This window comes from Acartia tonsa, chromosome 14, assembly GCF_053477335.1.
Source record: "Acartia tonsa isolate MP-2025a chromosome 14, ASM5347733v1, whole genome shotgun sequence".
Taxonomy (NCBI): domain Eukaryota; kingdom Metazoa; phylum Arthropoda; class Copepoda; order Calanoida; family Acartiidae; genus Acartia; species Acartia tonsa.
This window is the reverse complement of record NC_137273.1, coordinates 19,948,712-19,964,581: the sequence shown is the minus strand read 5'-3', so window position 1 is coordinate 19,964,581 and position 15,870 is coordinate 19,948,712. Positions and strand designations below refer to the sequence as shown.

General features: G+C 29.5%; 4 protein-coding genes across 7 annotated transcripts in view; 1 reads left to right on the top strand and 3 right to left on the bottom strand.

Moving 5' to 3' along the window:
• Positions 1-2,949, top strand: part of slgA (proline dehydrogenase slgA) — a 52,293-nt gene extending 49,344 nt beyond the window's left edge. For all 3 annotated transcript variants that reach the window (XM_080147171.1, XM_080147172.1, XM_080147173.1), the window contains one exon: positions 556-2,949. In XM_080147171.1, coding sequence (XP_080003297.1) covers positions 556-615 — 60 coding nt within the window. In that variant the 3' untranslated portion in view covers positions 616-2,949. The remainder of the gene's footprint in view (positions 1-555) is intronic.
• A 538-nt stretch (positions 2,950-3,487) lies between these two features.
• On the bottom strand, positions 3,488-5,461 carry LOC145305310 (uncharacterized). Of its 2 annotated transcripts, none has more exons than XM_080146920.1 (3): positions 5,330-5,461; positions 4,244-4,864; positions 3,488-3,892 (listed from the first exon to the last, which is right to left on the bottom strand). In XM_080146920.1, the coding sequence occupies exons 2-3, from the start codon at positions 4,857-4,859 to the stop codon at positions 3,678-3,680; spliced, it is 831 nt and encodes a 276-aa protein (XP_080003046.1). In that variant the 5' UTR covers positions 4,860-4,864; positions 5,330-5,461; the 3' UTR covers positions 3,488-3,677. The 2 variants fall into 2 exon arrangements, with proteins under 2 accessions (XP_080003046.1, XP_080003047.1); XM_080146921.1 differs by having other exon boundaries at positions 4,244-4,861; positions 5,330-5,445.
• LOC145305309 (uncharacterized) lies at positions 5,393-8,673 on the bottom strand. Its single transcript, XM_080146919.1, has 3 exons — positions 8,004-8,673; positions 7,291-7,520; positions 5,393-6,891 (listed from the first exon to the last, which is right to left on the bottom strand). Exons 1-3 carry the CDS (start codon positions 8,665-8,667, stop codon positions 6,883-6,885), a joined length of 903 nt encoding a protein of 300 aa, XP_080003045.1. The 5' UTR covers positions 8,668-8,673; the 3' UTR covers positions 5,393-6,882.
• Positions 8,674-10,177: 1,504 nt separating this feature from the next.
• Positions 10,178-13,063, bottom strand: LOC145305360 (uncharacterized). The gene is made up of 6 exons (XM_080146978.1): positions 12,905-13,063; positions 12,690-12,812; positions 11,987-12,044; positions 11,249-11,546; positions 10,668-10,925; positions 10,178-10,565 (listed from the first exon to the last, which is right to left on the bottom strand). The coding sequence occupies exons 1-6, from the start codon at positions 13,043-13,045 to the stop codon at positions 10,178-10,180; spliced, it is 1,266 nt and encodes a 421-aa protein (XP_080003104.1). The 5' UTR covers positions 13,046-13,063.
• Positions 13,064-15,870: the final 2,807 nt, after the last annotated feature.

Below are 15,870 nucleotides of genomic sequence, written 5' to 3'. Positions count from 1 at the left end.
GGGGGTTGGATTTTTTTTATTTTTGGGGGGGTTGGGGGTGTCCCACCCCCCAAGAAAATAGCCTAAAACCACCACAGGACCAGTAGGTATATTCCCTGAAGAGTAGAATCCGATCGGTTCAGTGGTTACCGAGATCTTAAGGGACAGACAGACAGACGGACAGACAGACGGACAGACGGACAGACATCAAGTTACTTTGTATTATAGATAAAAGCAGCAACGCTCCTAGCATTTAGTGAAGGATGGGCATAAATTTGACTAGTCTTAACCAACTAAAGACTTAAATTTAAAATAAAGATTGAGAACTTAATTGTTTTAGTGGTTAGCTCATCTAAACAGACATATACATAAAACTTTATATTTTTGGATGGCTTATTTTTTTAAAATCAATGTTTAAAATATCCTAAAAATTAATTCTTTATCTAGGTATAGCTTAATTTTGATGTGGTTATTATTCCTTTAGTCTAGCTTTTTTGTATTTATTTTGAATTTTTTAATAACAATTGCTTGTAATATTTCTAAACTAATTTGTTTTATATTTTTTTTCTGTTTCAGGAACGTTTGAAAACTGGTAAAATCTTCCATCGACCCGAGGGCGACTATATCCCAATCTAAATATGATGTATGAAGTCAGAGATATTTTGCAATTTTAAAATCTCTGAAATGGGTTTTTGAAAGATGAATGTCGCGTTTCTTGATTGATTAAACAGAGTATACAACTATTTATTTGAATATTTCGCTTTTGATGGTACGGCCTTCATAGAAGAAAAACAAATTATCTTCCATCCATTTTTGCTGCATAATGTATCTTTTTAGAGCTGTGTTAGGCATTATACAAATGGCTAAAATAATAATTTAAAATTTTTTATTCTTAAGTTGTATACTCTGTTGAAATCCTATCGTCTTCGTTCAATCAATCAATGTCGAAAAAATGTCGAAAAAACGCGGCATTCATCTTTCAAAACCCCATTTCTGATTTTTAGTTTTACATACCAGGGATATAGAAATATGTGAATGGAATATAAAGTTATCATCCCCTTCAAATAATAAGAAAGAAAAAAGAAGGTGAATCTGGTGGCTACTTTATCTTTCATTTACTTATCCCTAAAATCAATTGAACAACTCATCCATACCAATCTTCATATTGCATAAAAGTTGATGCATTCATAAAGCATAGATCCATTGTAAATTTTACCTCATATATAACTTTCATAATAGTCATCCATGTATTATTAAAGATAAACTACCATTAGCATATACATAAACTATATTTCCATACTGTGTTACAATGCTATAAAAGTTTAGGGAAAGAGTAAATTTTGATTTATTTTTCTAATATGAAAACAATACAGAGGTAGATTCTTAAAAATCTTTTGCCTCTCTAAAATCAGTGAAGCTCGCTGAAAATTTAGAGGGGGTAATTTTGAGCCAAAAAAGTTTTTTATGAGTTTCATCCTTCAAGAAATAACATTAACAATATTTATAAGATGAATATTAATGTGCAAAAGAAATATTTGTTTTGCATAAACGTTTCCTTAAGTTTTTGATTACAGTGTGGCACTATTTGGAACAGTTAATTAAAAGAATTTTTGCATTTGAAAGGCATTGATTTTTATTTTGTCTGTTTGGATGTTATTATTTGCTTGTTTATAATTATTATTTTATTTTACTAGCGGCTACGCCCCTAGAAGCCTCTATAGGCACTTAGGGTCAAAGGGGAAATATTTTGGGGTGAGGTGAGTCATCTTTTATTGGGAGGATGAAGACACTCTCCCCAAAAATAGTTAAAAACTTTCTTTAAACCTATTAGAAGCTTCACTATAAAGGAGAACCTTATCGGTTCAGCGGTTGGTATGATCCTTCACTACCGTCAATAAAATCTTACTACTAGGTATATATTATTATATATATTTCTTTAACTTTTTATTGATGAAACAATTGTTTCATTATTAAATAGATCATCAGTTCCAATTAAGATGTATAAAATAAGAGTAAAAAAATATATGTCCTTGTATTTTGAATCCTTTTAATAGACTAAGTAATAAGAAAGAAGAATGTGTTAGAAAATTATACCCCCTGTGGGGTTTTTACAACTTATATCCTTTATGGGCTTTATATAATAGGATTTCCGGGAGATAGGGTTAGGTAATTGGCGATGAATCAAACTATCTTACCATTAAAAAGTATAAGATTATCCAGTATGGCTTCGAAACCAATTAATATCGGCTGAATGAGAACCGGTTCTCAGCCAATCAATACAATTTTAAGTTCTTTGATTTTTTCATCTTAAGTTTTCAATGATATTTCCTATGATATTATTTTTCGATTTTAGTTTTTTTTTAATTTTCATCCTTTTTTTGTTTCAAAACAAGTTTTATGTTAACCATACCCAAGTTATTCATTCTAGTAATAAACCATCTTTTTTTATGTTTTTAAGTTGATAAAGTTAATTTTTAATAAAAAATAATATTAAGATATACTATGCAAAGTTAAAAAAAAGTATTTAACCAAAGTAAATTTTTAAAAAATGATGTGAATTAAAGGGTCCGTCCCAATAATCGTATTTATCCTACCAAGAATTTAAAAATATAAGTATTACAATTAAACATTTTTAGGTGGTTCTATTTGTTTTATCTTTTAAAGTCTAGATATTGATATTTAAAAAGTAAGCAATAGGTGCCTAAACATTACCGTAGGTTATGTTATAGTAATTTCAAATTGTTTTCTCATAATGTAAATCTCATTATAAAAAGAGTATTATAAAAAAGCTTTCGAAGGAATAATTCTTTCATATTAAATCCTTTTTGAAGATTTATTTTTTTTCAAATTCTAGATTTGAAATTGTTAGATATTTTCCTTCCAGGGCTAATCTGGTTGATTATTATTATATGCTATGTTAAATACCATATGTTATATTTTCATTAAATAAATAAAATATTATTTCTGATATATTATTATATTTCCTAATATGGCTTTGTTTTCTATAATTAGGGTTATTATGTTTATCCGTAAAAGATTATCATTTGACAGCAGGAAAAACCAAGCGGGATAGGGTAAAGGGTGATTACTCCCCTCTTCCAATCAAAAAAATTTTACATCTAAAAATTTATCTCTGTTGGGGGTAGTGTCCTCCAAACTCTTTAAGACCCCTTTTCGCTATTGTTTAACCTACTGATCTTTACTAATCGTGTAATTTAATAACACCACTCCTTAGTTTTGAGATTTACCATCCCCCCACAAAATATATTTAAAAATTTTACCCCGGAGTAAATTTTTATAGGTAAAATTTGACCTCTTTACGACCTTATCAGATTTCAAAATAAATAAACTAAAATTGGTAGTGGGAAGTGGTAACCTCCCCCCAAATAATAATAAACACTCCCGGGACCTATGAGAAGAACCACATTGGTTCAGCGGTTAGCGAGATCCTTCGGTACAAACACACAGATATCCTTTTACTTAATAACAAGGATTAGATTATAAGCAATTATAAAGATAATTTTATTATTATTTTAAATGTATACAGGTTAAAATAGTTGATTCTACATTTGAATTTTACAATATTGATCATTAAAATGTTACATAGTTATTAGCTAATTTACATAACTTAGAAAGTTACAATAAGAGAACGAACATTTATCTGTCGATAATTCTAATTGTGCTAAAAACTACATATTTTAATTGCAACTGCTTAAGAAAGTAAGACAAACTTGTTTTAAGCTTTCAAATTCTTCACAAAGCAAATCATGTTGAATATCAAATAATTGTGCAACATGATTTCCTCTTTCATATTTATCCTTCTCTGTGTTAACTATAGCTCTCCACTCAGTTAGATCTTCAACATTGGATTCCATTTCATCTTTGGTTTTCCTCAACTTATCCTTGATAATGTCTAAAAAGATAAAACACCATAAAAAACCAAGCATTGGGTGCTTCCACTTAAAATTACTAGCAACAATACAGTCACTGTGTTTTTGAAAAAAAAGTTAGTGTGTTTTTATCAATTTCGTTTTTTTTATATATATTTTTTGCAATATTTTTTTATCCACTCCAAAAATGACACCTTTATCGATGACATAAACAAAGTTTAACTGTCATTTTCACACCCATGAAATTCAATGAGGCTGTCAAATTCTCAGTTTTCTTGACCTATTTTTATATTAAGATGTTGTAGCAATTAGATAGGATACAGTTATAGGTTCCATTTTGAAATTTAAGATTATGGTAATGATCAAAGATATACCTGCAGAATTTGTTATAGTTTCAGTATTATCAACACCGAGCAGACCAAATAGATCTTTGAATAGTGCATCATGGGCATCTTTGAAAAGCATTATGAAAGGCAGCAAGGGGATTGCAATAAACAATAAAGGTTTCAAAGCTGCTTGTCTTTCTTGTGCCTTCATGGCTCTTGTTTTTATTTCATCTAGTTTGTATAATATTCTATTGATGTCCTCATGGATATGACCAAACTGTATGATTGCACCTGCTAGTTGTGCATGGCTCTTGTCATTCAAATTCTTCATTTTGACCTGAACGAGACTAATAGGATCCCTTATATTGTGACAGTTGGAAATAAGTCCTTTGCAGTAATCCACACATTGTACTGTTTCTGTTGCAAGAGATGCAAGTGTTTTGTCAACAGATGATAGTTGTTTTGCTGCATTTCTATAATACTTTTGAGCATCATACACCAGCTCCCGATCATAAAATTCTAATTTGTTAAGATTTCTAGAAATTGTATGAAGGTAATTGTCTATGCTTTTTAAAATTGGTCTGCTTTTGGCATCTTTGAATTCTTTCAATGTTAGTTTAAGGTATTGTGTTCCAGTTCTTAAAATGTTCTCCGCCATCATCATATCTTCTAAATAAGAAAAAAATAAAAAGATCATGCCCTCCGCTCGACTTTAAGGAAGCCTGCAGGAAATTTGCCGCTTCAATTACTGAAAAAACAAATACCCAAAATTTGAAGCCTCAAACTTCAAACTTAAAAAAAAGTATAGCCATCTTAAAATGACATTTAGTGAGTTGAAAATCTTCAAAAAATTTTCATAATATCAGAAATTTTGATATCAAATTATACCAGCTAGAAGCAAAATTATAAACTTATTTTGGGCACATAATCATAATGCCAGTAATTTAAATGAAAACTGTCCTTTCCGTAGTCAAAATCTCTCAAAAAATTTAGATTTGACAGCAAGGATTTTACTAAAACATACAAAGGTTGCCAAATAAGGGAGAATGTTGTAAACTTAACCCCCCTTTTTACTTTTTCTTTTATAATCTAAAAGACCTATAGGGGCGTGGCTGCTACTATTAAATAATTTACCTAAACTGTTTGAAGACGTTGCTTGGTCTATACACTATATTCAATTTTTAACTATTTGAAATCCTGAAATAAGATGTCATACTTATTATTGATGATTGAACAGGTTCTTTGAATCAAATGCCAATTTTCAGATATGACAATTTTTACAAATATTCAAATGTAAGCTTCTACTATAATCTAAAAATTTGGTTTGTAATCTTTATAAGAATAATACATGGCTCAGGTGTTGAAAATAGACTATCTATTGAAAAACACAAAGCTCAAAAGATTTTATAAAGAAGAGTATTTTAAAATTGGCACTTAATAAGAAAATTACATTACAAACAAAGCATAAAATATAAAAAAAAGTTTCGTAAAAATTCACCCTTAATTGCAACACAAATTGCTCAGCTTGTGTAAATGATAGAAAAATATAACGCATACTGTTTGTTTCTGGAAACAAAGATATTGTCTTTTGGTATGCTGTCTGTATTTTAGTAGCTATGTTGAAAAGTGCGAGGAAGGTTAGAAAATGCAATATATGAGTAAATCAAGAGAAGTACAATTTTAAATGTTTTCCTCGGTTTTACTTCCTTGTTATTTGTGATGCACAAAGATGGTTATTATATTTCCAAAAACTACAGCTTAGAGTGGTTCTATCGGTATGCATAGTATTTTTCTACCATTTACACAAGCCGCGCAATTTGTTGTTTAAAAAAGGGTGCATTTTTTCCAAAGCCCTAAAGATAAGATAGGTTATAATAGAAGTTAAATTAATAATGTTTGTTTTATTTACTTCTCAAAATCTTAAAAATCCAGCCATAATTCATCAATATATTCATTAAATGGGCATTTTTAGTAGATGTATATAGGAAACTTTTCTTGAAAAGTGCAAAAAAATATGGTAATAATGAATTACAGATTTTTTGAATTTTTAAATATTAATAATATTTAAAGAAGAATAGAAGGTAGAAGTATTAATTAAGTTAAAAATATCTACATTACTCATACAATATAATATTTTTAAAAAAAGAAAGGGGGACATAGTGTCTAAAAAAAGCATGTGACGTCATAAAAATGAGGAAGTATCAACCTCTTTATTAGGGGGTTTCTTTCCCAATTCTCCTCTCATCTCCCTCATTTATATGGCAACGCATGGCTGATTTTTAAAAAACACTTTGTCCTCCTTCAAAAAATGATCATTTAACATTTAAAGCATGGAAACTATAGACCTAAGCAAAAGAATATACATAAAAAGGAAAGAGACTTAATCATGTTAAGAATATAAAATAGTCTTATTATAAGCATAAGAAAATTACATCGACATGTATATAAGTTTTTTTTTTACATCAATGCAAGTTGAAATGAAACATTTTTTATGCCACTTAGGTAGAAAAAAGCATCCATATATACATAACATGAAAAAATCACAAACAAACAATAAAATTACTCATGATTAGTTACAATATTATAATAACAAAGTTAGTAATATTCACATAATAGAATATGTGTGAAAGGACTAATTAATCCATTTCTAGGTGATAAAACAGCTTGAATATTGTGGATATGCTTGTTTATTTGATCTGAAAAAAGAAACTGCGTTACTAAATAAATAACTAACAATCTATTTTAATAAATCACAATTTCTTCCCACCATTTCAAGTTTAGTATTGTATTTTATACTAGCGGAAATTTAGGGGGAGGGGTTGAATATGATAACACATTTTTCATTTTAGATTTAAAAAGAAAAATTTGGGAGGGGGGGACCAGACCCCCCAACCTATTTTTTTTGCTTTTTTAAAATTTAAAAGCTTTTTCAGGGAGGATTGTCATTTTTCTTGGGGTCGATTTCTCTTGGGAGGTTGGTGATACACCTGTGAGTAGCTACCCTATAAAGGAGAACCATTCCGGTTCAGTGGTTAGAGAGATCCTTCGGTATCTAAAACCAGACCGACAAACATCCTCTTTTTTATAAGTATTACCTTATTTTTCTCATCAGTAATGCAGTGTGCAATGTATGCTTCACAGACATCTTTCAGTTCATCAAATTCCTCTTTAAGCAGAGCAGAATCTAAGTCTATGAGGGTCTGAGCATGATCTCCTTGATCATATCCATCTGCATTTTTATTGACTAATGCTAACCAATCTGTTAACCTTTGCTGTGCAGCCTCAATATCTTCCTTAGTTTGTTTTAACATTTCTTCAATCTTCTCTAAAAGATAAAATATAATAATTTTATTGAATGCAGTACAAAGGAAAAAAAAGTTGTAGTTCATAATTGTTATTTAATGAATATTTTGGAATGTAGGTACTTTCATTTTAAAATATATTCAGGTAGTGGCATTCTTACTTAGTGCCCAAAATAAGCATATACTTTTGATTCTATCTGGTGTAATATAATTTCAAAATTTCTAATATAAGGTCTGGAAAAATTTCGAGAATTTCCAACTCCCAGAAAATGTCATTTTAAGATGCTTTTGACTTTTTTGTTATTAAAGCTGGAGGCTTTAAATTTGGGGTATTAGGTCAACTTATGGCAGTGTTTCAGCAGGTAAAGAACTTTATTTCCTGCAGGTTTTCTTTAAGCTACAGATAAAAAAAAAACATTATTACTTAGTATAAAAGGATAACCCTATTTCCTTAAATTTTTCAAGATGAATTGGTTTATTTACTTTAAAATAATAAATAAACTTACTTTTATTTTGTTTCGCAGCCTTTACACTGCCAATTTTATTCTCATACTTTTCAACAACTTTTTCCTCTTCTGAGTAATCCCATCCAAATAGATTTCCCCAAAAGCCAGGTGTTGCAGCTTTCTGAGCATCCTTTTTCTTGTCTTTAAGATCTCCTTCAAATAGTTCTAATTTGGTTAAAAATTTGTCTAGTTCACCAACAATCTTGTTGATCTTTGCATGAAGCTCTAGAAATTTCTTAGTTGCAGTGTCCAGTGCAAGCTTGCTTCTTTCCATCAAGCTTTTCATAGTTTTTTCAATATATTCACAGCACTTTGTTGTTTTTTCAGGTTTCTTTTCCAATACGTCAACAATCTTTTTACATTGTTCAGTTGTTTTGATAGTCTCCAGAGCAAGTACTCTCAGTTCCAGGTCAGTTGCAAAAAGAAAGTCTTTCGCATCCCTTGTTTCTCGTAATGCGTTCAGGGCAATTCTGTATTCACTTTCCTTAAGAAGTTTGAATACGGGTTGAAATTTTGATAAAGATTCATCTAGTTGTTTCAGAACTTTTCGAGTTTTATTATCTTTAAGTTTGATAAATACGTCTTGAAGAAGATCAGCTCCAAGTTTAATAATTTCTTTGGGACTAGTAGGCAGACTTGATAATAAATCCACAACAGTTGCCATTTTGTTAACCTATAAAGTAATAACTTCATTAGTATTTTAACAGTATAATTGGTAAGAGCATATTTGTATATGAAAGGGAATGTGCAAATCACATTGAGAAAATATTTCAACTTTAAAACTTATCTATTAAGTGCAGTCATTATTTTTTTTCCTTGGAACAATATTGGAGTAACTTTATTAAAGATAGTTGAATAATAATTCATAATTAAAAAATTATTTTATTATATCAAAATGATAACAATTGCCCAATGTTTTTAGGGGTTTGCTATGGAGGAAATACACTTTTCAGATAAATGTCAATTAAAATCATTATTTGTAATATTAAAGGTAACTACTCCACCTATGTTCAAAAATTTTTATTGGTTTTAGTGAAAATTGACTGCATTTATTATCTATTGATGTTTACTAACAAATATTATACTCTGCTAAATAAATTTGGGCTTTATTACAAATCTGTATTAAGAAATTTTTATGAGACACATAAAGAAATCCTGCAGGAAATACACTGTATTAAATAATTCTTTAATGAGCTTAAAAATCTTTTGAATTGAACATGGATTTATTGATAGATTAATGTCATACAAAAACTCCCCAAATTCGCCAATGTGCAATTCTATTGTGGGTAGATTGGTAGTTTTTGGGCAAAGTTAGGTGCAATTAATTATAATTTCATTGATTTCTTTTTCTTGCTAGTATCATCAGAAAACAGAATGGAAATGGGGTTTTAAAGATCTAAATAAAAACCTTTCTTTCTATATTTTTTTTTAATAAGAGAATGTAGGCAGATATTAGTTAACAAGTAAATAAATGCAGGTGGTAACTCTACTACTTTTCTATGATTATGAAATTAGTATCAATTTTATCTATTTCTAGGAAATTTATACAGCTATACTTGTAGAATTATCATGTGACTTCATTTAAACAGTCCAAGTTTAATAATCACCATTATACTTAGATTTCTTCTTCTGGTGTCAATCGTTTTGGATATCTGAAAAAAAGAAATAGAATATTAGATTTTATATCTCAATATATAGGAACATTTTGAATTTAAAAAAAAACTACATTTCACAAAAACATACAGAAAAAAACTTCTTCCCCTAAACTTTCAATTGATTAATAAGGAAAGAAGGAGCTATTGCTATGCAATCTGAGGGAAATTTTAGAAGCACTATCTTAAATGTTGAAAAGTATCAGGTTCATACAGTAAATTTAATCTAAAAATTCTTCAATTATTACAGTAACAGAATAGTTATTTATCGCATCATATCATAAACAGCTTTCCATGGATATAGAAATGTACAATTTCAAGATTAAACCAGTTTTGTTAGTTGTCAAGTTGTCGAAGGCACAGGCTAACAAAACTAGTATTAAATTTATGATTGTACATTCTTATATTCGTAAAAAAACTGAATATAATACAATATGTTACATGATTTCTCAGTATGGCTTAAAACAGGTTCTAATCCAACGGATATTAATTGGTTTCGAAGCCATACTGGAAATATTTTATCTAGATATTAGTGACAAAGTTTTGAAACTTTGACTGATACTCTTTTTCTGCTTTGTCAAGCTTAACAATTCTAAACTTTGCCAGATTTGATTTGAAAATCTTCTTTTTTTCAGCCTCTATTTTCTTGACTAGAGTCTCGACCATTAGTTTATGATTTTGATCAAAACCTGTAAATTCCTTGTAGAGTTCTTTTAGTCTAAATTGAAGATTTTGGGCTTTCTTGTTGTATTCCCCATTTCCTTGCAATAGGAATGTTTGTAGTTCTTCAACTTTGTGGCTAAGTTTGCTAAAATCAAAATCAAAGTCAGGTTCCAAGCCAATTTGATGATATTCATTCTGGATAGTTTTCCCTACTTGGTCAGAACTTTCCATCACTTCAAACATCAACCTGATTCATATCATTTGATTAAAAAATTGAAGCTGTCTTTGTTAAAATTTACTTATTCAAATGATTTTAAAATTCTGTATAAGAATGAAACTCTTTATTTACCTTACAATCTTCTCTTTTGATTCAACCTCCTTCACATATTTGACCTCATGTTGCAAATTCTCGCATGTACAAATGAATGTTTTAATTTCTTTCATCTCAGGATCATTTTTTAGTGTAATGATATCTACACTCTCTATTGATATACTCTTAAGTGCGTCCAGAATTCTGGAGTAGATATTAAGAACATTTTCTATCAGTTCAATATTCACTCCTAGTACTTTCATCTCATTCAGAAGTTTGTTAGTGTTTTCTGCTTGACTAAATGAGAAAAAATATATTCAATCTTAATATAACTCAATGTTCTTAGTTAAGACAATATTACAAAAAATCCCCATCCCCCATTTTCATAAATTGAATCAAAAGTATAGATGCAGGGGGTTTGTTTTCTTACTTTTGGCAAGGTTAGGTTAACTTTGGTTAGCCCCATAGGGTTAGATTCCTGCAGCTAAAAGCCCCTCAGGGATAGGACCAATCACTGGGGTTAGGCAAAAGACTAAAACCTCTCCACCCTTATTATTAATTAATTTTAAAAAAGGGGATTGCTCATCAGCATGCACTTTGAGGGAAAACTCAAATATTACCTTTTAACATTCTCTAATGTTGATATATTGGCTTGAAGAAGGGCAGCTAGCTCTTTACTGACATACTTTGCTTCTTTTTCAGATTTATTTGGGTCGGAACCAAAAATCTTCAACAGCTTTTTAATCGTTTGAGACCTTTTGATATTCTCTTGCAGGAGAATATTAAGGCTAGTTCTCATACTAAAGATTAAAGTATCTACTTTAGCCATGTTTGTCCCTATGTCTGGATATTCATTAGAATTAGGAGGAAGCCTTCTACGCCACTCTTGTACACTCACTCTAGTCTTCATGGCTAGACCTAAAATTTATATGATTTCATAATAATTTTGCTAACTTTCTTTGTTTTAACCTAAGACAGGGGAGGGAACATGGAATTCCCCATCCCCCCTAAAGGTTTCATATCTTTTTTCTTTGTGTAAAATATATATGGCTTTAACAAATCGACTTTTAATAGAAGCTGAGATAACTGGGAGAGCATGCGATCAAAGATCTCTTACACCCCCCCCCCCCCCCCCCCCCCAACCTTTTAAGGTCTGGAAAGGGGCCAGATTGTTAAGGGTTGTTAAACTTGCACACCAGATTTAGAATGTAATTTGAGGTGGAAGGGGTTAAAAAAACTGGGACCCTGTGGCGACTTTCAATTGGGACTTTGAATATCAGACAATAGCGTCAGGAATATTAATGCAGGTTAAACATCTATATTTAATGATTTATTAATGTAATAATGAATTAACTTACATGGTAAAACCAGATACCCGAAATCTTGAAAACACGAGATCAGGGTTTTTATTCCAAACTAAAATATACATTCCATAAGGTCAGCTGTATTTGATTTTCCAATTGTGTACATAGCACCTTCATCCTATCTCAATATTTACTACTAGCTAAAAATAGCTTTGAACTTCCTCAAAAAATCTATATTTGAAAAATTAAAATTTTTAATGTATAATGTATAAATCGTTTATACATTACATCGCTTTAAAGAGTGCCTGTAATATATCCCTTTAAAAATTCATTTCAAAACAGTTTAACAAAAGTTTATATCTACCTTAATTTTTTTGGAAAGTTAGGTAGTTTATGAGCCATACATAAATGGAATTAAGATAATTTGCGATGCTACCTAGAGATTAGTCACCAAGCTAGACCCATTTGTAAACAATTTATTTTAAGTATGAAGGTTTTGGCCTTCTTAGAAGATTGAGTTTATAATTTAAGCTTATCAGAAATTGATGCACAATTAGGTTAAGGAAAGTAAATATTTCTATAAAAAATGGAGGGTGCTTTCTCACAAAGTGCCTTTTGAGCACATACACCCTTATATCATAAATAAAAGTAAACAAGAGGGGGGGGGGGGTTGGTTGGGGTAATTTTTTCTATGTCTAACCTGTGAAAGTTCAATACAACCTAACCTACAAAATTTTTATTTGATTCTATCTCATACCTTAGATATTTCAATTTGTTCCATAGTTGGCACAACTTCATCATTTGGATCAACTTCAGCATTTGTAGGATTGAAAATATTGTTACTTTGAGAATCATCCATAATTATGGTATTAATTGAAACCTAAAACAAAATGCAAACTTTAACTTATAAATAAACTGATAATGATGATGATGACAATAAAATACACACATACAAAATACAATTTTACTTACTTCCAATCCCTCATTTGGCTTTGCATCTTTCACAGCAGCATCACTTTTCACTTCAGATGCATCTACTTCAGCAACAGTACCTTCATTGAAGTAGTCATCAATAGTTATTTCCCTATTAATGTCAGATGTAGAATAATCCATTTCTGTTGATTTCAAAATCTGAAAATTTATAATAAACTTGAACAAAATTTTAATTTAAATTTGTCGTAAAATTTATTTAGTGTATAATGCTCTATGATAGTTATTTATCGCATCTTATTATAGACAGCTTTACGTGGACATTAAATTGAAAAATTATAAGATTAAAACCATTCATTTTAATATTAGTGGAAAATTGTCTGTATTACGATGGTATTGATTTTTTTGTTATAGCTTTAAAAAGGTTCTAATTCAGCGGATATTAATCGGGTTGTAAGCCATACATTATTATAGAATTGCTAAGATTTCCATTTTATGCCCAAAAGATATTTTTAACACATTTAAATTAGCAGTTCTGGTATGTGATTCAGTCAGACGTACGGACAAACTGACTGAAAAAAGCCAAAAAAAAATAGCCTTATCCATCCCAAGACTTAAATCTAAAAATAGAATTGCTTAAAACCATCTCTAAAACAGAAAAACCGACCAGTTTATTAGTTATTGAGATCTTAAGTTTCAGACAAAAACGCTCAATTCTTTATATAACAGGATAACAATACAAAGATAAATTTTTAACATAGTCATTGTTTTCTAGTAAGGCTTCAGTTCCGATTAAAATCCGCTGGATTAGAACCGGTTCTAAGCTATACTAAAATCATGTATCGCATCGTACAATAACCAATTTTCTAAGAATATTAAAATATAAAATTATGATATTATAATCAGTTTCGTTGAGATAAATAATTATTATGTTCTCTTGAAGAGTTTCTGATTTGACTGATAAATTGATCTCAGCGGAGCAACATTTATAAACACTCTTCTAATTTCTATTGCCGGGATAGTTGCAATAATCAATAGCGAAGCTTTCTAGTATTAGGTTCGGTCTGTCTCTACATCCTTAACGTATATATATTTCCATATTCACGTGATTTTATGGAACAATTAATCCTAGGACTACAACCAAGTCCTATAAGTGCATAAAAGTATTTATAAGTCTTTAAACAGCATCCTTTATTTACGTAATTTACAAATCTAAGTTTCCATTTTTTATTAGATTTATTAGGTTTTAATGTTCGTTAGTTCTACCGACTGATTTTAAAGTTTCGCTTGTATAGATGTTGTCATGTTTGTTTTGTCTATAATCTAGATATGTATATGGTCATGCGTAGATTTTGCATTTGTGTAGATTTTCTGAATAGTAGTATTTCTGAAAAGGTCTAATCATAATCTATTCATAACAGTTCTAATAATATGCTATGCAAACCGATCATAATTTTAAAGAAATTTTATTGTATTAAATACAACTTTTTTTCTCAATTTAAGAGTAAATGTAGTTTTAAAGGTAAAAACAGATATTTTAAAAATAATTTAAGATTTTTTTAAAATTTAATTTTTGCAAATATTTATTTTTTTATATTTTTTTAAAAACGTGATAGTATCTTGGAGTACTATTAACAATTATAGGTCACTAAATGATAACATAATCAACCTTTACATTACAAGAAAACTTTATTTATAAAGATTTAAATTATTTTAGTGGAAACAATTTATTTTTAATTTACTTATCCCTGTATCCCTGAGTAAGGATGAAATTACAAGAAACAGGTGCAGACTGCAGTTTTCAATAATTTATACCATCAGGTTAAAAATTAAAGTCATACCTTTCATGCAAACTCAGCACTTTTAATTATAGTGCTTTAGAATTAGTTTTTTTAGTAGAGTATTTTTTAATTAGGTTTGAAAAAGATTTTAAAAATAAAAACAATTTTGGATATTTTCCCTCACATGGACCAAAAATGTTTCTGGTACTTTCAATAGGGCATTTACCCTGCAGGACCCTATGCGTTATTTTGTGTTCACATTTAATGTTATTAACTTTTAAAACTTGTTTGTTAGTTATCCTTGACAGAAAAATTTTGGACAATAAAACACTTACTGTATGAAAATTAGAGTTGGGGAGTTAATATAATTAGGAAAAGCAGATGAATTTCAAATAAACATATATATTACCATAATTTCACAGCGTAAAAAAGCTAAAGATAATTTTCTTCTTATACCTTTTAAAAAAAATTATTATTTTATGAAAATCAAATTAAATTATAATTCAATTAAAGTTTTAGCTAAGATTTTCTAAATCTACGGATCGACTTTTCTATGAAAATATCTAAAAAAAAGCAGTGGCGTGCACAGTGCTTCACCAGGAGTTGGTGCAACCGTTAGCGATTGAAAAAAGTGGAAGACAGGCCTTCCCAATATTAGTTTTAAGGGGGGTGTTGACACCCTTCTACACAATCCTAATACATGCCACTGATATCGCGTATTTTCCACATTTTTACAACAAATTAAAATAAAAAGTTTGTTCAGATCCTTAACTTTACGAGGGGGAGGAGTAATGTAATTGACAAGGAGGAGAATACCAATACAACATATTATGTTAAGTTGGCAGCGCAGCTACATTATAAAAATGATCTTCAAACAACATAACATTTAAAAGTAAAATAGGAGAAATTTTGATTTTAAAACTTTTACAACCAAAACAAAAATTTCTGCCTCTTGAGCCATATTTTAGTACATAAATTATCTTAAAAATTGTGTATTATTTATGTGATTTAACATCTCATCACACAAATTATTATCCACGTCCATGAATCAGGAATGTCCTTGTTAATTTGTCTCATTTTACTCTGCACGTCTATTGACATTTTTAAAAGCGAAGCTTTTCTATAATTAGGGTCGGTCCGTCCTTAACGGATAGCTTTTTTGTTAATTTAAACATATTAAAATTTTTTAACAGATATCAAACTCTGTATGATTATTTCTATAAAAAT

Coding starts and splice junctions, on each gene's coding strand:
- LOC145305310 (XM_080146920.1), bottom strand. CDS start 4,859: ATGATGATGGCGGAGAACATTTTAAGAACTGGAACACAATACCTTAAA. Junction 3,893..4,243: donor AACTATAACAAATTCTGCAG/GTATATCTTTGA, acceptor TTATCTTTTTAG/ACATTATCAAGGATAAGTTG.
- LOC145305309 (XM_080146919.1), bottom strand. CDS start 8,667: ATGGCAACTGTTGTGGATTTATTATCAAGTCTGCCTACTAGTCCCAAA. Junction 7,521..8,003: donor GGCTGCGAAACAAAATAAAA/GTAAGTTTATTT, acceptor TTTATCTTTTAG/AGAAGATTGAAGAAATGTTA.
- LOC145305360 (XM_080146978.1), bottom strand. CDS start 13,045: ATGGATTATTCTACATCTGACATTAATAGGGAAATAACTATTGATGAC. Junction 12,045..12,689: donor AACAAATTGAAATATCTAAG/GTATGAGATAGA, acceptor TGTATATTTTAG/TTTGGAATAAAAACCCTGAT. Junction 10,566..10,667: donor TCAAAAGAGAAGATTGTAAG/GTAAATAAAGAG, acceptor GATATGAATCAG/GTTGATGTTTGAAGTGATGG.